This window comes from Loxodonta africana, chromosome 11, assembly GCF_030014295.1.
Source record: "Loxodonta africana isolate mLoxAfr1 chromosome 11, mLoxAfr1.hap2, whole genome shotgun sequence".
Taxonomy (NCBI): Eukaryota; Metazoa; Chordata; class Mammalia; order Proboscidea; family Elephantidae; genus Loxodonta; species Loxodonta africana.
The window spans coordinates 101,815,461-101,837,583 of record NC_087352.1 but is presented as its reverse complement, the minus strand read 5'-3'; the positions used below and the strand labels follow the sequence as shown (position 1 = coordinate 101,837,583).

At 37.3% G+C, this 22,123-nt stretch overlaps 1 protein-coding gene across 9 annotated transcripts in view; it reads right to left on the bottom strand.

Moving 5' to 3' along the window:
- The window catches only part of ANKRD12 (ankyrin repeat domain 12), a 167,795-nt gene that overhangs the window by 9,672 nt on the left and 136,000 nt on the right, over nt 1-22,123 (bottom strand). For all 9 annotated transcript variants that reach the window (XM_064294718.1, XM_064294715.1, XM_064294714.1 and 6 more), the window contains 2 exons: nt 11,282-15,993; nt 1,516-1,614 (listed from right to left, as the gene is read on the bottom strand). In XM_064294718.1, the coding sequence (XP_064150788.1) occupies nt 1,516-1,614; nt 11,282-15,993 (4,811 nt within the window). The remainder of the gene's footprint in view (nt 1-1,515; nt 1,615-11,281; nt 15,994-22,123) is intronic.

Sequence of the window (22,123 nt, the reverse complement as noted above, 5' to 3'; positions counted from 1 at the left end):
ACTCATTTAGCATAGCATTCAACTATCCTTTTCTATGGGAAAATGACTAGGATAGTTCTTAGCCTAGGGCCCTCACAGCCACAGGAAGTCTAGGCACGGAGTGGAAGAAGAGTGGTCTGTGAACCATCAGCTTGCACTTCTCGTTACGAATGCAGGCAACAAAAGTATCATTAGTATTAGTAGTAGTATTAGAAGTATCTACTACTTTGTCACTCACAGAAATAAAATACTCTCAATTCATATTATAGTTGGTACAGATATCCCCCCAAATTTTTATACTCATTACTTCTTATAAATTTTAGTAGTTATTAGATTTGTTGCTAAAAGATACATGATTCCAGTTTTTCCGTGTAGAGACATTTGTGTGGTAGCTGGCCAGCTGTTATGCGAGTCTGCAGCTACCAAATGGTATCAAATTCAGTCACCAAATGGTAAAGCTCTTCTCCCACTGTCAGGCATTTAAGTTGCTTTCCGGCATTCTATAACTCTAAACTGTTTGTTGATCAATATGTGGAAGGAGGTGAGTCATTTTCGTTACTGGTTAAAAGTTTACAAGCTGCACAGTTCAAATTCTTAACTGTTCCCAGGGTGGCATGGCCTTCTGTATCATGGATCAGTACACAAATGATATACACCAGATGGGTTCTGATGGCCAAAGTAACTACTGAAGTGTGTTACGTGAACTAATTGTTCATTGACATGGGTCATGTACAGTGTTGTACATTTCGTGAGTATCAGTGCTTCCTTCTTTTACTCCTTGCACTTTGAGGTTCTATGAAGCTTACTGCATGAATTTAAAAACATCATTCTGAGAAGCAGTTCAACAGGTTTCACCTGATTGTTACAGGAATCCTTGGCACAAAAAAGGTTAAGACCCTGTGCTCTTGGGACTCCACCATGGATGAGCCAGAGAAACTGTATAAAGATTTTTTTTTGTATGTGAGTATGTCTATTTCTGTGAAGAAAGACTGTGGCTTACATCATATTTTCAGAGGTCCTTAACTCTCCCAAGAGAGGTGTTACTTTTTTGTCAGTCTAAGTAAAATGACTTTTATGATTTCTATATGTGATTAGATAGATTTCTTCTGTCATTTCATGTTAAAACCAACCACTGGAAACCAGACACTAAGGAAGACCTGTAACAACCAACAAACACGGCCTTTGTGAGTACTTTGCACTTTAGCCCTGAAGTAGCTGGTACCAATGAACCATTCCAAAACTTAAAAACCCAAGCATCCTACTAGGAATTCACTGCTGCAGGTTTTGCAATTCAACAAATGATAACAAAAAACTATTACAGACTTTCATGTATCAAAAATACACCCAACGTGAACTGTAATACAGGCTTAAAAATTCTCCATCTAATTGCACAGAGCATGAGATAAAATCAAACCATTTCCCAAAATACTTCTAAATAAAACACATTAAAAAAAAAAAAAAAACGTAGGGCATTTCCACCTCTTGGCAAAATCTAGTTGCTACTTTGGCGTGAATGCAAACGCAAACGTTTCTCACCCTTTCAATGCTGTGCTGTAGACGTAGCTTCATCCTCATAACTTCCTGTTGCCGAAAAAGTTCTTTAAGAGGGTCTGACAGGGAAGGCGGCGGCGTGATCTAATTAACATATGTATGTATGTATACAGTTAAAAATATCAGGCTTTATTTACAACAATGAGACATCCTCATAAACTTTTCATGCTTAATTTAATAAAACCATAAATTCTGATCCGCTGTGAATTAAATAATGCAGTGACTGGTTGATATTCTCAGGCAACTTTAACTGAGGAGCACAGCGGAGAGCTCCAGCATGCTTCGGCTTTTGATCCTGTGATCACAGCAAATTCGAAGGACTAGGAAGTGACTTACTACAGACACACATTTTTGAGCTTCTGTAAGTGACAGCTCAGACTAAGGGGAGGACTCACAAAGATAGGGCGGTGTAAGCACCAAGCAAAGAGCCCTAAGCACCACAGCAGTCCACGCGTATCATATAGGAGTGAAGTCTCTGTGGGCCTGACAGGAAAATCAAACACTAATGTTCCAAGTTTTACATTTACTAAATGAAGTCCTTAAAAAAAAACAAAACAGATGAAATTTTCTAACAGATTTGTGGGTCCTTAATCAAGAGTTCTCACTGTGCTTTAGATTAACAGTCGTTAACTTGAATTCGCTATGAGTCAGAATCGACTCGAAGGCAGTGGTTTTTTTTTACTTGAATTCATATAGATAATTCTTTGTGTAATAACTCTTTTATAACATTAGCTTATTCATACCCCCCAAAGCTTATGGGCCATCTCTAAATTGGTACCATAGTGGACTGTGTTTTCTGGAAGGAGCCCTGGTGGTACAGTGGTTAAAGTGCTCAGCTGCTAAACAAAAGGTCGGCAGTTTGGAACCCACCAGCCGCTCCACGGGAGTAAGATGTGGCAGTCTGGTCCCATAAAAATTTACAGCCTTGGAAAACCTGAGGCTGTTCTACTATAGGGTCGCTGTGAGTCGGAATCAACTCAGCAGCAGTGGGTCTGGTTTTGGTTTGGTGCTTTCTGGTAGATTTTGGAGGTTCAGGAAGCTGACCTGATCTGTGCACCAAGACACACTCAAGTGTGGCAGTTTAACTCTCTGTGACCCACTGAACAGTCTCCCTCCACCCCTTGGATTATCTATACTTCCCCCTCTCAGCCTTGTTTATAATTACTCCCTGTGTATTAGGACAAAGAGGGCACCTAACAACAGGCGAATGCAATGGGTTTTGGTACAATGTAACAACTCAGCTGATTTTTCTGACAGTTTAAGCTCTACAGGAAAGCGGGGCAACCAGGTATTATGGTTTCCTGATCTGGTGCCATAGGAATTATGTAACATCATCTATGAAGAATTCTTGCTAAAGAATCAAACCTGGATCTAATCAAGACTCTAGATTTAACTAGGTTTATGGGAATTATGGGGGTCTGAAAAACTTGTTAAATGACACCATAAGGATTCTATCAGTTGAGTCCAGAATGTGCACAATTCTGTAGGACAAATAACTTATTGAGGCTGATCATTTCTCAGGCCTCTAATTGCACAAACACATTTGTCTGATTTCTGTATCCTGTGAACTGTTTTAAATTCAACAAGATTTGTAGGGAGTTTGGGACTATTGTTTCAGTTTCACAAAGTCACACAAAAGGAGCACAGAGGAAGAATATCTACTCATCTGAGGTTGAGGGTGTCAGAAAAAGCTGCCTTGAGAGGGTAATGTCTGAACAGCATCTTAAAGGAAGAGCCAGAGTAAAGATTTAGAGGAAGGAGTTGTTTGGGGGAAAAAAGAGGGAAGGGAGAAAACTCCCAGAAGAGAGGACAACAGGGTCAATGAAGCAGTCCTGAGTTCCTCAAACTTGAGGAAAGGAAAAAAATGGTGGGATATGAGGTTGGAGAGATCAGCAAGGGTAAAGCAATCACAAGCTTTAAACAACAGACTATAAAGGTTGCATTCCACTCTGTAAGTCAACTTTTCCTAAAGTATGTTCTACAGAACACTGGTCCCTCAAGATGATTTACAGGCAATGGTTCTAAGAACAAGAAAGTCTGGGAAACACTGTATACATGTACTTATTTAGGAGTCTCACAATTAACACATTAAATGTTCTGAGAAGTCCTGCAGTGATAAACCTATTTATTTATGGTGGCAAAACACAACCAAACATACATTCATTCAATAATTTCTACATGTACAGTTCACTGACATTGGTTATATTACTTTGCGTCGTCACCATTCTATTTGTAGAATACTGTGCCACCACCGTTAATCTAGACTTTCTGCCCCTAAAGTTCTCATCTACGCTTTAGATTAACAGTTGTCAACTTGAATTCAAAAAGTTAATTCTTTATAAGAGCACAATGTTCAAGACAAACATTCTTTCTTAACTGAGCTAAACCGTTGTTCGATAATGGCTTCAAGGGATAGTTTTGGTTAAAGGTTTAATGATTATTTCCAGTTAATAGATTCAAGGGTTCCCCCAGTCTCAACAGATCCAGTAAGTCTGGTTTCCTTATAAACTTGAAGTTCTGTCCCATGATTTTCCTCCTTTTGATCAGGATTCATCTAATGGGTCCTTGATTAAAATGTTCAGTAATGGTAGCTGGGCACCATTAATTTCTGCTGGTATCATGGTGAAGGAGGTAACAGTTCATGTAGGCAAAACCTATTTATCTTTAGAATAGTGTTTTCCTGAACTTACTTGACCATAAACACCTCCTTTGAGTGGGTTACTCCCCACATGGAATTAACACTGGCTGTGGAACAAGTTTTATTTAGAACACAGTATCACGACCCAGCAATTTCACTGCTAGGGTAAATTTTGTATGTATTTTGGAACCACCGAAAGACCTTACAACTCACTGCTGTATCTGTATGGAGAATAGATGTGTTGGTGACAAGACCTGAGGCAAGAAATTAAGGAGGCAGATCACTGTTATATTGGTGTGAGATGGAGAGGCAGAGGAGAAGATGGATTCTAAAAATACTGGCGTCTAGCTCAGTAAGAGAAATGAAAGAGAGGAAACAGTCAAGGAGGTCTTTAGTTTTTTAGTGTGAGGACTAAATGGCTAATAGAGTCCAGAGGAGGGGATGGAAGAGGAGAGAGAGGCAGGTTTTTGGGTAAGTTCAGTGTGGACATGTTGACTTTGTGGAGCTCACGGACATTCACAGAGATGTAAATGAAAGCCACAATGAGATAACATTTCACTCCCACTTTGGGTTTTTGGGTAGGATGGCTAGCCCTTGGAAACTCTATGGGGCACTTCTACTCTGTCCTATAGGGTCGCTGAGTCAGAATTGACTGCACTGGGGTGGTGGTGTGGTAGGATGGCTAAGATAGAAAACAAAAACAGAAAATAACAAATGCTGGCAAGGATGTGTGGAAATTGGAACCCTTATCCATTACTGGTGGAAATGCAAAATGGTACAGCTATTACGGAAAACTCTCAAAAAAATTAATCATAGAACTATCATGACCCAGCAATTCCACTGCTAGAAATACATTCAAAAGACTTGAAAGCGGTGATGAAAAGAGACCAATATTCACTGAAGCACTATTCACAATAATTTAAAGGTGGAAATAGCCTAAATGTACATCAGTGGATGAGTGGATAATCAATGTATGGTATATATGTATGATGAAATACTACTCAGCCAGAAAGGGAAACGAAGTCTTGATACATGCCATAACATGGGTGAGCTTGTAGACATCATGCTGAGTGAAATAAGTCAATCACAAAAGGACAAATATTGTATAACTTCACTTATATAAAAAGACAAGAACATGGAAATGTATAGAGACCAATGTTTATTAGTGGTTACTGGGGTGGGAGGGAGAGGGGAAAAAGGGGAGCCCTGAGTTTTGGTTTAGGGTAAGGGTTTTCACATTAAGGGTAAAGGTTGAACAGCTGATTAATGTAATTGATGTAAATTGTATACCCATAAAAAGATGAATTGGCAAAGTTGTAGGATATTTATAACAACAAAAGAGCAGCTTTTGAGGCTGCTTGTACAAACACACACGTAATGATATCTGGTTTCTTGGTTTGGTGGTTTAGAGTCATGGTTTCATGGGACATTCCAGTTAATTGGTCTACTATTGTTTTAGTGCTTCTGTTCTATCTCCTAGTTCACTGCATAGTGCCTAGGGTCTTAAGAGCTGGCAAGCGGGCATCCCAGGTACAACAATTGGTCTCCATTTGCCTGGAGCAACAGAGGAAAAGGAGATCAAGGAATAGGAGAAGGAAATGGATGTGTGGCTAATTGCCTCCACAAGCAATGGTCTCCTTTGCCATGAGACCAGAAGAACTGGATGGTGCCCAGCTACCATTACTGAATGTTTTGACCACAGATTCTACAGAAGAATTGAGAGAAAATACAGAACAGAATTTCAAATTCTCATCGAATTCAGATTTTGTGGAGCCAATGAGGCTGGATGAATCCCTGAAACTAATGATCTGAGATAATCTTTAAACCTTAAACCAAAAATATCCCGAAGTCTTCTTTAAACCAAACAATGGTTTAATTAGTAAAGAATGTCTGCCTTGAGCATTATGCTCTTTTAAAAACCATCTATATGGGATCAAATTGACAACAGCAAATTTCAAGATTAGACAGAAAACTTAGGGGGCACTCAGTTTATGTTAATGTGGGAGGAAAAAATTCAGAAAAGGAGGAGAATGGTTGCACAACTTGAAAAATGTAATCAACGTCACTTAATTGTACATGTAGAAATTGATGAATTGGTGTATGTTCTGCTATGCATATTCTCAAAAAAAAAAAAATTGAACCTGAGGAGGTTTGGACTGAATATATAAATTTGGGAATTATCAACGTATAGGAGAAAGGCGGAATCACCAAAGGAATATATGGAGACTTTCTGAGGAAACTTTTCCCTTGGGTTTGTTCTCATCTACTTTTAAGTAAATGACGCTGAGGCTTTGTCTTTCAATATCTGTGAATTCAATGAGCCTCTAGAAGAGTTAACTCTCTCTTCAGATTTCAAGGGATGCACTTTCCTCTTACCACCCGCATCCGGAATCCCCCACTAGGGTCTCTATAGAGTACGTTGTCACCAGTGGCCACAGTGGATACCAGAATGTGACAAGTCTCCATTTCATTTTTCTCTCCCTTGTTCCTTTGAATTTTGGGAACTTAACCTACAGTTTTATTTTTTCTTCTGTTCATCTTCTCTGGAAAAATGGCAGAATTCTAGTTAAATTATAAGAAAAATATCTGATGGAAAAATAAACTCTTAAATTGACTTTGGGCATGCTTTACCACATTTCTAATGAGTTTTATAAAAACATGTCACATACACATGAGAAAAGATTATGATAAAATGGCAATTAGTTGGGTGGGAAGAAACAAATGGATAAAACCATATGGGAAAGTACAAAAAATAATGTAAAGTCAAAACAATGTTGTTATTCTAGTCTTTATTATCTCTTTAAACTATATTTTGAACAAACAAGTTTCAGTCCAGTCAACTGAAAAGCACAGCCTTTTATGAGCAAAAGGCTGGGGTTCGTGTAATAGCTCTAGTTAAGATGAACCTTAAAGTCACTCTGAGCTGGATAAAATAATTGTAAACCCTTAAAATTTTAGAGTGTTTTGGAGTTTCAGTGGGCTTTGGCATATTCTATTTTGATCTGCTTTGTTTTGCAGATATGGAAACTGAGGATCAGAGTAGCTGAGTGAATTATTTGATATCACATAGCTGATTTGTAGCAAAATCTACATGTGAACTGATTCATGCTAACTGTAAATCTACTGCTCTACTATATTGTACTCTGTATTTCTCTGAATTTAGTAATTCTGTTAAAAAACAAAATCGAACAACTAAAAACTCCCACTCCAACCAGAAATATTTCATAGTTTTGCTTATGATCCCTTTTGAAACAACATTAGAGACAATTAAATTCTAATATAATCAAAGACTTACTACAAGGGGATTAAATTTGCATTACCTCACCTTTGCAAGAATAAGACACACGTTATATAAAATATAATACTGACACATCAGGCGGCACTAAAAAACAATCTAACATGGTTCTTTAGCCAGTAATTTTTACTGATGTTGTGCAAAGTTTTAATTTAAACATGTCCTTTAAATTAAACAATGTTCAATGTTGTGCCTATATTTCAAGCCTATGATAACCCAAAAATCAAACCAATTACTGTCTAATCAATTCCAACTCACAGCAATGCCACAGGACAGAGCAGAACTGCCCCATAGGGTTTCCAAGGAGTTACTGGTGGATTCGAACTGACAACCTTTTGGTTAGCAGCTGAGCTCTTAACCACTATGCCACCAAACTCGTTGCTGTTGAGTTGATTCCAACTCATAGCAGCCCTACAGGACAGAGTAAAATTGCCCCATAGAGTTTCTAAGGAGCACTTGGTGGATTCCAACTGCCAACCTTTTCATTAGCAACCGTAGCACTTAACAACTTCGCCACCAGGGTTTCCTACTGTGCCACCATGACATATTATTTCAGTTAAAATTTCTTGCCCTTTAAGCAGAAATAAAATTGGGAAAATAAAACAAAATTACTATTTTTTTCTCTGAATTAACAAATGATTTTGCTAAAAGGTGTATCAATCACAAATTTACTTTTATTTACAAATCTCTGCTACTAACTTTGACTAGAGTAACATCTAATTTTTTTTAACATCTAAATCTGTCTTTTTTAGAAGATTTAAAAGGCAGCAGTATCAAGCAAAGGAGACCTGGTGGCATAGTGGTTAAAGCGCTCAGCTGCTAACTGAAAGGTGGGCAGTTTGAACCGACCAGCTGCTCCCGCAGGGAGAAAGATGTAGCAGTCTGCTTCCATAAAGATTACAGCCTTAGAAACACTATGGGGGCTGTTCTACTCTGTCCTATAGGGTCACTGTGGGTTGGAATCGACTCGATGGCAATGGGTTTGGTTTTGTTTAGTATCAAGCATGTTCTGTGGATGTGGAACTGAAAAATCAGCTTTTGTCCAACTCTTTGAGCATCTTTGAATCATCAACTCCAGGTACAGCTATAGTGCACAGTAAGGGCAGCAACTAGAGACAAGCCCAGTGAAGTGCAGGGAGGACCTTGCATGCAATGATGGGGAACTGGGACTCAGTCTACAGAAAATCGGGGTCCCTGGGGATGATTAGCTGCATAGGCACACAACCAGATCTGTGTTTAAGACTGAATCCAGACAGTTAGAAGGCTAGATTCAGAGAAGAGACTAGACTCAAAATGTTTTGCTCATTTTTGGTATCTAGTTTCTAGCACTATGCTTGCTATGCATTCACATATTTGAGTGACTAGTCTAAGGAGGTCCTTGCATAGCAGAGGTAAGAAGGAGAGGGGGACAGGGTGTGAGATGCTTCTTTGATATAATCAACATGACTTAGTGACTGACTTGATGTGAGGGCAGAGAGAAGAAAAGGCCAAGGTTCCCACACTGGGAAATTATATATAGTTAATTATGATATTTAGTGACGGTAAGAGGAAGACTCAACATTGCTCTGATCAGATTTCAGGCAGATAACATCACAGCTGGACTAAGGCATGGAAAAAGACAGAGAGGGAGACTTGAAAAGAAGAACATTTCAGGAAGAGGGAACAGCACTGCAAAGGTACCAAAGGTAGTGAGTCCAGTTTGGCTAAAATATTGGGTGAGTTTGGAAGAGGTAGTCAGAAATGAAGCTGGAGAGGTAGACTTGGGTCAGGCTGTGAAATAATATGGTTTTGTCATGCTTAAAGACTTGGACTTTAAGCTGTTGGTAATGGGAAGATAGCTAGTCACAGCTGAGGTCTTTAAGCAGGGAAATGATGGTTCATTGTTTATACAGGATATACATTTAACAACAGAGTACTCCAGCAAAAAGAGAATGGAAGAAAAAGGAAAAGAAAAGTTCCTACAATGATCTAAGTGAGAGAAAATGATGAGGGCACTCAACCAAGGCAGTGGTAGAGGGTACAGATTTTATAGAGAGTTCTAAAAAAGAATGGTAATAATTTGGTGACTGAGTTTCTACTTTGGTGCCATCATTAATGAACATAGTTTTTTTTTTTTTTTAAGGGAATGAGGGGTAAATCATTCTTTTTGGTACATATTAAGTTTGAGGTGTATGGTGGATGCTATGGTGTATGATCAGATGTCCAATTTAGGAATGAGGCACTCTCATCCAAGCTATCCACCCAAATGTTGGGAGTCTTGGTGGTTGACAGCTCTGGCTATACTCCTTCTCCATGAATTGCCCTCAAGGAAGAGAGCTGACTGCCCAAGGTCATGCTCCCTTCCTTAGGGCAGACTACCTTTGAAGGGCTGTCCCAATTCAGAGCTATGGATTCAGCTGAGGTCACTGTCACAACTCCATCTAAGTTCAACACTTCGCTTTGCCCAATTCTGCTCCCCTCACACACTTACAGGTATTGTTCCTGATAATTCTCACCAATAAATCTGCACACAAATCTCGATCTATCTCCTGAGGAACTCAACCCATCAGAAGATGCCAGAAGGACGGATGTCCAGGAGGTACCTATATGTGATTACTGGAGCTCAGCAGAGATAAGAGTACCTGGGGAGGTAATGGCACATGGAAGATTGCTGAAACCATAGCTATAAACAAGATCATATTTGCAGAGCACATAGAGCAAAAAGTCAATTGAAGAGTGGATCCCTAGAAAACTCTGATGTTTAAAGGATGGGCAGAAAAGAATAGTCACCAAAAGAGGTAGAAAAAGATTAGTCAGGGAGGCAGGTAAACCAGAAGAGAAGAGAGCACCATCATGGACGACAAAGGAAGGGAGAAATTTAAGAATAAGGTGGTTACAATGTCAAATGTGAGAGAGAGCAAGTAGAAAGAAAAATGAAAAGGTCAATGCATAACCACTGCATAACGTTATGGAACAATTAGGAAACAAGAAAGACAAAATGTCACACACAGGCTACTGTTCAAGAGTGTGACAGTGAAGAAAAAGTTATGGTGGTAGCCCGACAGACCGGCATAGTCAACGAATACTTTTTCCTCTCCAGGATGGAGGAGACCTGAATATGTTTTGAGTGGATAAAGGCCAACACAGAGGGAAAACTGAAAGAATATACTAGCAAGAACAGTACTTTTATAGAGGGAGGTTCCAGAGGAGACTGAAGGGAATGGGCTCAAAAGCACATACAAAATCATTAACCTTCAAATAAATCAAAACATATCTCCTTTGGGACAAAAGGAACAGCAGGTAAGGAAAGAAAATACTCTAGACCTGCACTGTCCAACAGGGCAGCTGCCACTTGCTATATAGGGCTGCCAAGAACTTGAAATTAGCTAGTCCGAACTGAGATATGCTACAAAAGCACATCAGATTTTGAAGACTTAAGGAAAAAAAGAAATGTAAAATATCTTTATGATTTTTCTATACTGATTGTATGTTAAAATAATATTTGGATATATTAAACCCCAAAACGAAAACCTGTTGCTGTTGAGTTAATTTCGACTCACAGCAACCCTGTAGGATAGAGTAGACCTGCTCCACAGGGTTTCTAAGGAGCGCCCGATGGATTCAAACTGTCGACCTTTTCGTTACACTAGGGTTTCCAAAAACAGTTTCCTTTTTTTTTTGTGGATGTACTAGGCTAACTAAAATATATTATTAAAATTAATTTCATCTGTTTTACTTTTTAAAATCTGGCTACTAGAAAATTTAAAGCTAATATGTGGCTTGTATCATATTTCTATTGGACAGCATTGCAGACTGTATCAAGCGATGATATTACTTACTGTGGGAATACAAATCTTGCTTAAGGGATTGCCGTCCAGGAGATAGGATCCATTAAATGTCACATATTCATCATAATACTGAGGTGCTTGAGGAATAACACTACACAACAATTTACGCTTTTCTTCAATCTTTTTTCTTATGTGCAGGTATTCAAAATATGGATTTGCTCTCTCCGAACTGTATGGCTGAATCTCATCTAGTTTCAGAGAATCTACGATGGCTGCCAGAGATTGCTGAGTTTTCTCTTTTGCTTGCAGTAAAAAGGGACTCACTTGCACAGGCTGAGGTACACGAGATACTTTCCTTTTCCGTGGATGGTGAACTTGAGGATCATCTTCTTCAGTTAATCTTAGTCTTCCTCTGAGAGATGAAGATTCATTGTCTTTTTCTGACAGTAGCGTACAGCCAGCAAGGAGCTGTTTGCTTTGATTTGCCATCGTATTTGCTCTGTTTCTAGTCATCCTTTGAGGAGTGTGGTTTTCAGTTTTATCATCTTCAGGATTTTCTTCTATCTCTACTTTAATGAATTGACCATATTTATGGATTTCTGGTAGAACTGACTGTTGTGAATGGTTTTCCAGATTTGATAAAATACCTTGTTCAGATTCTTCATCTTCAATGGAAAGCAAACACTTTTCACTTTCAAGACAATGCTTTGGATTATCTTGTTCATTTAGGTTTTCTTTTGGCATCCCTGCATTCATTTCACAGAAATCAGAATCACACTTATTCAGATGAGTTAAAATGAAACTCTCCAGTTTGTTTCCTTTTTCATGTGAAATAACCTGAGTATCAGTTGTGCTATTTTCAACCTCAAGGCCACTGGAAGACTTACACATTAGTTTGCTAAACGCATGATGTGTGCTTAGTTGAGAAGACGCATCACTTCCATTAAAGTCCTTTTCTGATGGTAACACAGGTAAAGTATTAGCCTTCTCAAAAGCTGGTGATACTTCTTGAATGGTATTTTCAGAGTACACTGAGACAAAGGCATCTGTCTTTGGAATATCTGCTGGGACAAAATTATTTTCCATGTCTTTTGTAGATTCATTATCAGCGTCTAGAACAGAACTGATCATTTGAACCGAATTCTTCTGTTGTGAAATATCTGGCTCTTGATTGGCAACGTAAGACAAAGACATATGTTTAGAAGTAGATTCAGCATCTGAAAGCAACTGGTTGTGATAAGAGCAAAGTGGTTGTGAAGGCATAAAGGATGCTGGCTCCTGAGCACAAGAATTTCCTGGCAGTTCAGTCTGGTGCAGAGATGAAAAATCAGTATTTTGTTCTTTCAATATTTTGTTTTCAGAATTACAGAAATCCTGACCAGAGGAATCTTGATCAGCTTTACTAGAATTTGTACAGGTAAAGTCACTGCTGCTTAATGACTCCAGTCTGTCAACAGGCATCTCCCATGATTTATTCTGGATCACACCAACCTGATTAGATGGCTCTAGACGTACAGGACTTTCTATTGGCGCAGTACTCTTGATAACATTTGTTTCAGCTGAAATATATTTGCTGTTCACAGATCTAGTTGGAGAGGCTGCAAAACTGGAATGTATGTTAGACATATTTGAAAAGTCTTTTTCAGGCACATTTGAGGATACCTCAGGTTTGGGAGAAGGGCAAATATCTCTTGGCACAGCTAATAAGGTACCTTGATTGCTTTCTTCTGATATTGTTTGGAATTGCTTTGCATGTTCACAAATGACAGATGGGATGCTACATCTTCGAACTTCTACAACAGGTCTACTCTCATTTATAATTAGTTTAACATCTTCTACAGAAGATGACCTGAGATGGGATGTTGGAAGTCTGTTTGCATATGTTGGTTTAATTCGCTCTGGCAGTTCAGCCAGACTATCCAACTCCCTTTCATGAAGGGCAGGAGATTTGGCAATTGGCAAAAAAGGTGACTGGGAAAAGGACATTTGGGAATCTGAACCCTCTAACATGAAGTCAGAGTCGTACTCAACTGGAGGCCTTGGGGTTGTCATGGTAGTATGGCAGGAATCTTCTGAGCTAGCAACCGAAATCATGGATACAGATCTGGAGCTGAGACCTGGCTTTTCACTTTCTGATCTAGGAGACCTGTTTAAGCTAGTATCTGAAACAAAGGGTGACTTCCCTAAACTCATTACATTTTTGGTGTCGAGAGATTGTGATCTGTTACTTACAGCATCTTTAGACTGTTTCTCCTTGGCATAAGCATCAGTCAGCTCTGAACTCTTTGACTTAGTAAGTTCTTTATTTTTGGGTTCAGCTAGTGCATGCTTTATTTTTTCTTTATCTTTTACTTTAAGTTCTAAAGAGTTACGATTTCTCAACCGTTCCTTTTCTTTTTGCTTAATTTTTTCCTTATGTTTTTTGTGCCACTGTTCTATTTCTAGGTCTTTAAGGCTTAGCATTCTTTCAAAACTTGTTTGCATTAAATCATCATTGACTAACCTCTTTTCTTTAGGTCGGGAATCTTTTGATGCTGGTAATGACTTAGGTTTAGGTTTATCTGTCTCAGATTTTAGTTTGAGTAAACTATTTAGTTGAATTTTATCTTTATGTTTATCTCGTTCTTTGTATCTGTCTATATCTTTATCTTTTTTATCTTTTTCTTTTCCATCTGGAGTTTTTAAAGGTTCATCTTTTGTTTTTTCTTTAAGGGAAAAGGATTTTTCATGTTGTGCTTTACTGCTATCTGCTACACTTGACTTTTTCTCTTCCTGTAAATGTTTAGAGTTAGTTATATTTATACTTTCTTTATCTCTAGATTTTTCCCTTTTATCTACCTCCCTGTCTTTTTCTTTACTTTTCCCTTTTTCTGATTTAATGTATTCATTATTGTCTGATTGTTTATTTTTTTTCTCCATCAAGTGCTTTTCTTTGCTGTCTGCAGGATGCCTCTCTTTCTCAGGCTTTTCTTTGTCATGTTTTCTATCTATCTTTTCTCTGCTTCTCTCTCTGTCATCAGTTCTTTTAGTGGTAGTAATATTTTTTACCTTCTCCCCTTCTTTATGGCATTTCTCTGTGTGATGTGAATACAGCCTGTCCTTTTCTTTTCCTCTATCAGTACATTCACTGACATCTAATTTGTCCTTCTCTGACTTATAATCATGTTTTATCTTCTTCTCTTTTTCAGAATTTTTTCTATCAGTCTTCTCAAAGTCCTTTTCTTTAGTTTGAAACCGTTTCTCAGATTTCTCCTTACTTTCCCTTGTATGTTTTTCTTGTTTTTCAATGTCTATTTCCTTTTCTAGTGAATGTAACCCTATAGGTTCCTCTTTGGCACTTATACCCAAAGAGCTGGATTCTGTTTCTCTATCTGTAGATACAGTCTCTCTTTCTTCTTTTAAATCTTTTGTTTTTTCTTCCCTGAAAGACTTCTCGCTTTCTTTCTTGATCTTTTCCCGTTCTTCTTTGACGTTTCTCTCTTTTGAGACATGCTTTTCCTTGGTTGATCTATCATCTTTTATGTTTTTTTCCAACTTTAATTTTTTTTCAAAGGTTAAGGTCTCATGTTCCATATTTAAAAATAGATCTTCAGTTTCATCACTTTTAAAAAAATTCTCTTTCCAAAATTCTCTATCAAATTCCACATTCCTCTGCAGCTCTTTAGCACCGTCCCTATTTTTGTATTTTTCCTTTTCACTTTCAGTTTCTTTTCTATGCTTCTCTTTTTCCCTTTCTTTATGTTTCAACTTATGTTTTTTTAATGTTTTACCTTCTTTATCCATTTTTTTCAGTGTACAGTCTGAATTTTCAAATGTTGGACTATGATCTTCTTCCTTTATTTTGGCATTTGATTTTTCACCAAATTCTAAATGGAGATCTTTCTGGTGTTTGCTTTTTTCCTTATGTTTACAAGATTTTACACTTGAACCTTCTGGCAAGAATTCGGATTCTGTATTGTCATACCGAACAAGATCAGACTGTAATGACACTTCAGAACTTCCTGGTGACAAACACGTTTTAGTATGTTCTTGTTTTAGTGGTGTTGACTGCTTTTCACTTAGTCCACAAGAATGTTTAGGTGATTTACCAGTGGAAATATGAAATAAATGTAATGATGTATCATCTTTTGGGCTAAATGATTTCCTGAAATTTCCTTCCTCTCTAGTCTTCTCTGAACAATCTAATGCAGTATTAACCGTTAAGTTTGTTACTCTGGTATTTTCTTTCCCCTCTTTTTCTTGCTTCAGCTCTTGGTTCTCTTTATTTTTGTTCTGGTTCTTTAATTTTCTTTTAACTTTGCCTTTCTGTTTGTGTTCATTTGATACCACATATTCCTTTTTTGTTTGTATGTCAGAATTTGATGTTTCAGGGATAGAACATGGGGTAGGAACCTTTTTATTTTGAAGAACTTCTTCATCTGAACTTTCAGAACTTGAATACAAAACTCTAGAGGACTTTTGCTTTTTACTTTTAAATGATTTAGGATAGAAAGCTTTTTCCTGTTTTGCAAATAAATTATTCTTTTCTATTTCAGATTCATTCTCTTTTCGTAGCTCTTTCCTAAGAATATGCCTATCATCAATCATTTTATTTACTTCTTCATCATCATCATCTTTGAACTCATACTCATCAAGGGCAGATGGAAGAGGTGCTTTATTGGGAATTATCTGTTTACTTTCACAGATGAGAGAGTCTTTCTCTATTTCAGAGTCAATATTTTCATCAACACTGGAAGGATTTACAGATTGGGCCTCTTCAGAATCTAGGATAAGAAAAGAAAATCTGTTGGTGATCAAAAGACAATTATCAGAAAAAAGGATGAGAGAAAAACAGCATATACAGTAAATATTTGAAACAATTCAGAAAAAAAATTTCAGGTTTATATGTGAATAATGCAATAAAAATATTTAAGGACTCTGCTACCATGTTGTGGAAGAGCTTTATAGAGTAAAAAAGGACGAGGTCCTTTAGACACCTCCAAAAGCATAGTGTACTGAATTCACTACACACATACATACAGACCCAGATAGATAATGTAAAAATGTATAACTTGGAGCAGAGTTTTATAACCCAGGGTTCTGGATTCAGGGGAAACATTAGCCACTAAATGGTATGTAAAACTTTCATATATGTATACGTTTTTATGAAGAGAGTATTTAACTTCAATCAGATTATCTGGCCCAAAAAAGATTAAGAACCACTAAATAATAAGAAAACATGAAAGACTGTTCTGTGTATTTCAGAAAATTTACTAGTAAAACTGTAGGGAAGGAATATGTTTCCCATAAAGAACAATAATTTAAATAAAGATCAAGGTTTTTAGTATATAAGAAAAATGATTACCTGGTAAAAATAAAATCAGAAAAATTAAATGAAACAAAGCCTTCAGTTATATAATCAAGATTGTAACAGATAAATGGAACAGATACGTAATTTGAAAAAAGCTTCTCTATTTCTCAGTTTTTTTTCCCTATCAATTAGACTTGATAAAAAATACATACTATGGTACAATGGTATAGGGTCGCTATGAGTCGTAATCGACTCAATGGCAGTAGGTTTGGTTTTTTTTTGGATGGTACAATGGAGCCCTGGTGGCGTAGTGGTTAAGAACTCAGGCTGCTAACCAAAAGTTCGGTGGTTCAAATCCACCAGCTATTCCTTGGAAACCCTATGGGCCAGTTTTACTCTGCCCTATAGGGTCATTATGAGTCAGAATTGACTCAATGGCACACAACAATAAATAGGGGAAATAATTGGTTCAATTATTACATATTTTAAGTACATGAAAATTTAGTTTTAGGAAACTGCACTCAATATAGCCAAAACACTGAGATTCTATATCATTACATCTTTCTTAATAGAAACTTTTCTTCTTCCCAGGTTGGCATCTTTTTCTAGCTTAAATACTGTAAACATGTATGTATACTCTCACTGAAAAGAAACCCAGGGGCTCCAAGGAAAATAAAATTAAACTCATTACAAAGATGATAAATAAATACTCATTTACTAAATATTTAATACTAAAATTATAAATTGATTTTAATATATCAAACTTTCTCTAATTGAGCTTCCAAGTATTTTCTTCACATGAAAATTTAAATTCAAGAGATATTTTGGAATGTCTACAGGGTAACTGGCCCTGCACTAGGAGCTCTGAGACAGCATATCTTTTTTGGAGAAGATATGGTACTAGTCTAAGACAGCATTATCATTAAGTGCCAATGAGCAATAGTTATTCTGACATATGTATTATAAAAATGAGCATTTCTGGAATTATGGCTGCTTATACATGTGTGTTAAAAATCCTCTGAACTTGCAGTTATCAATATTGTAACAGACAATACCAACACACAGTACTTTATGCTGCCAAAAAAAAACTACTTTTGTTGTTGTTGTTAGGTGCTGTTGAGTTGGTTTCAACTCACAGTGACCCTATAAGCAACAGTATGAAACACTGCCCAGTCTTTTGCCATCCTCACAATCGTTGTTAGGTTTTAGCCCACTGTTGCAGCCAATGTATCAATCCATCTCATTGAGAGTTTTCCTCTTTTTCACTGACCCTCTACCTAGCATGATGTCCTCCCCCAGGGACTGGTCCCTCCTGGTAATAAGTCCAAAGTACATGAGACGAAGTCTTGTAATCACTGCTTCCAAGGAATATTCTGGCTGTATTTCTTCCAAGAGAAACTTTTCGTTCTTTTGGCAATCCATGGTATATTCAATATTCTTCACCAACATCATAATTCAAAGGTATCAATTCTTCTTTGGTCTTCCTTATTCACTGTCCAGCTTTCGCATGCATATGAAGCATTTGAAAACACCATGGCTTGGGTGAGGCGTACCTCAGCACTCAAAGTGACATCTTTGCTTTTTATTAAAGAGGTCTTTGGCAGATCTGCCCAATGCAAAATGTCGTTTGATTTCCTGACTGCTGCTTCCAAGTAAAATAAAATTCTTGATTAACTTCAGTATTTTCTCTGTTTATCATGACGTTGCTTATTGGTCCAGTTGTGAGGAATTTTCTTGATTGAGATGTAATCCATACTGAAGGCTGCAGTCTTTGATACTCATCAGTAAGTGCTTCAAGATCTCTTTGATTTCATTATGCAAGGCTGTGTCATCTGCGTATCGCAGATGTTAAGGAGTCTTCCACTAATCCTGATGTCACGTTCTTGTTCACATAGTTCAGCTTCTCAGCATACAGATTTAGTAAGTACGGCAAAGAATGCAACTCTGATGCACACCTTTCTTAATTTTAAACCATGCAGTATCCCCTTGCTCTGTCCGAACAACTGCTTCTTCATCTATGTACAGGTTCTGCAAAAGCGCAATTAAGTGTTCTGGAATTCCCATTCTTCGCAGTGTTATCCATAATTTATTATGACCCACAGTCAAATGCCTCTGCACAGTCAATAAAACACAGGTAAACATCTTTCTGGTATTCTCTGCTTTCAGTGAAGATCCATCTGACATCAGCAATAATATCCCTCGTTCCACGTCCTCTTCTGAATCCGGCTTGATTATCTGGCAGTTCTCTGTCGATGCACTCCCACAACCACTTTTGAATGACCTTCAGCAAAATTTTACTTGTGTGTGATGTTAATGATACTGTTGAATATTTCCACATTCTGTTGGATCGCCTTTGTTTGGAATGGGCAAAGATATGGATCTCTTCCAGTCGGCTGGCATAGCAGAATCCTTAAATATTTTTATTGCATTATTCACATATAAACCTGAATTTTTTTCTGAATTATTTAATATTTACTGTATATGCCGTATTTTTCTCTCATCCTTTTTGAATGATCTTCAGCAAAATTTTACTTGTGTGTGGTATTAATGATATTGTTCAGTAATTTCCACATTCTGTTGGATCCCCTTTCTTTGGAATGGGCAAAAACATGCATCTCTTCCAGTTGGTTGGCACAGATGAGTGAATATCTCCAACGCTGCATCCATTTGTTGAAACATCTCAATTGGTATTCCATCAATTCCTGGAGCCTTGTTTTTCACCAACGTCTTCAGTACCATCAGTTCCTGATCATGTGCTTCCTCCTGAAATGGCTGAACGCAGACCAATTATTTTTGGCACAGTGACTCTGTGTATTCCTTTCATCTTCTTTTGATGCTTCCTGCGTCATTTAATATTTTGCCCATAGAACCCTTCAACATTGCAACTCGAAGCTTGAATTTTTCCTCAGTTCTTTCAGCTTGAGAAATGCCGAGTGTGTTCTTCCCTCTTGGTTTTCTAACTCCAGGTCTTTGCACACGTCGTTATAATACTTTTACTTTGTCTTCTCAAGTCACCCATTGAAATCTTCTGTTCAGCTCTCTCACTTCATCATTTCTTTCATTGCTTTAGCTACTCTATGTTCAAGAGTAAGTCTCACAGTCTCTTCTGACATTAATTTTGGACTTTTCTCTCTTTTTAATGACCTTTTGCTTTTTTCACGTATGATGTCCTCCCATAGCTCGTCTTGTCTTTGGTCATTAGTGTTAAATGCATCAAATCTATCCTTGAGATGTTCTCCAAATTCAGGTGGGGTATACTCAAGGTCGTATTTTGGCTCTCATGGACTTGTTCTAATTTTCTTCAATTTCCACTTGACCTTGCATATGAACAACTGATGGTCTGTTCTTCAGTCTGTCCCAGACCTTGTTCTGAGATGATATTGAGCTTTTCCATCATCTCTTTCCACAGATGTAGTTGAATTGACTTCTGTGTTTCCCATCTGGCAAGGTCCATGTGTATAGTCACCATGTATGTTACTGAAAACAGGTATTTGCAATGAAGAAATCATTGGTCTTGCAAAATTCAATCATGCGATCTCTGGAGTCGTTTCTGTCACCAAGGCCGTAGTTCCCAACTACCAGTCCTTCTTCATTTCCAACTACCAATCCTTCTTCTTTGTTTCCAACTTTTGGATTCCGTTCACCAGTAATTATCAAGGCACCTTGACTATACGTTTGATCAGTATCAGACTGTGGAAGTTGGTAAAAATTTTGAATTTCTTCATCTTTAGCCTTAGTGGTTGGTGCGTAAATTTGAGTAATAGTCATATTAACTGATCTTCCTTGTAGGCCTATGAATATTATCCTATCAATGACAGTGTTGTACTTCAGGATAGCTTATGAAATGGTCTTTTTGACCATTTATTCCCAGCAGAGTAGACCATACAATTGTCTGATTCAAACTGGCCAATACCATCCTAATGCCTACGATACTGATGTCTATGTGTTCCATTCAATTTCTGACGACTTCCAATTTTCCTAGATTCATACTTCATACATTCCATGTTCTGATTATTAATGGATACTTGCAGCTATTTCTTTTCATTTTGAGTCATGCCACATCAGCAAATGAAGTTTCCGAAAGGTTGACTCCATCCATATCAGTAAGGTTGACTATACTTTGAGGAGGCAGCTCTTCCCCAGTCGTCTTTTGAGTGCCTTCCAAATTGAGGGGCTCATCTTCCAGCATTATATCAGACAATGTTCCACTGCTTTTGATAAGGATTTCACTGGCCATTTTTTTCAGAAGTAGACTGCCAGGCCCTTCTTCTTAGTCTGTGTTAGTCTGGAAGCTCCACTGAAACCTGTTCCAAGGATTACCCTGCTGGTATTGGAAATATCAGTGGCAAAGCTTCCAGTATCACAACCAACATGCAAGCCCCACAGTATGACAAACTGATAAACTCTTTAGCAGAGTTTATTTTGGTCCTTCATTAAAGGAATCAAAGAATATGTACTTATACAACAAGTGCTATTTTCTCTTGTTAACACATTGTAATTAGGTTTTGAAAACTTTTCTGTACTTGTAGTTTCCAAGGGTTTCAGTCTTTATGCTTTATAGATAACTATTTCTATTCTGTTTCTCATTAGATTATTGATTTTACTAAAGATTAGGAACCATCTCTTCCTTTGTGCATCCCATAAAACTTCAGTACAACTTCTACACTGAGAATCAGTCTTCAGTAAGTATTTATTAAGCTCTACCAGGCAGGTAGTACTAGGTGTAAGGGATGAAAAGGTGAAAAGAACACAGTCCCTGCTCCAAGAGGCTACAGCACTAGGAGTAATATAATAGTTGCTAAAATGGCTGTAGATCCTATTTTTAAAGGGTGAACATGGGAAAGAGTCTGCCTTAGAGAACTGGAGAATTGAGGAAGGCTTCTCAGAAAAGCATACTGAAGATGAAGCGTGAAAAATATATAGGAATTTCAGGCAAGGTTTAAGGGTATGAAAATGTTGTATAAACAAGTAGCTCAAATCACAAATAGTATTATTGCATATTTGCCTTTCTTCATTTAACAGATTACAGATATTTTTCATGTTAGATTTCCCTCATTACTATTTTTAATGGCTCCATATTACACTGAGTTACTATGTAATTATTTAAATTGATTTCTCTTAGGAGACATTCAAGTCGCTTCCAATTCATATTACAGATATTTAATAATATTAATATATATGCATGTGTAGAGAAAAAAACAAGGGAAACAGATCAAAATACTATCTGTAATAAACTCTGGTTGGAAAAATGATTTTTTTCTTTCAGCTTTTCTGTACTTTCCAAATTTCTAGCATTTTTACAATCAGAAAAAAAAAAAAAACTTGTTTAAAAGAGTCCACTAATTTAATAGGTACAAAATGGTATCATTATTTTGTTTGACTTCTTGATTTGGTATGGCTCATTTTTCCATTGTTTGTACTTCCTTCTGTGTAATGTCACTTTATAATTTCTTTACAGTATTTTCTTCTGGTCCTTTTTTTGTCTATGCAAAATTATATTATACATATAGTCTTATATACGTTTTACTTAACACTGTATCAAAGTACATACCATTTCTGACTACACACATTAAATGTTTAAATGCAAATTCTCCTAAGGGAAA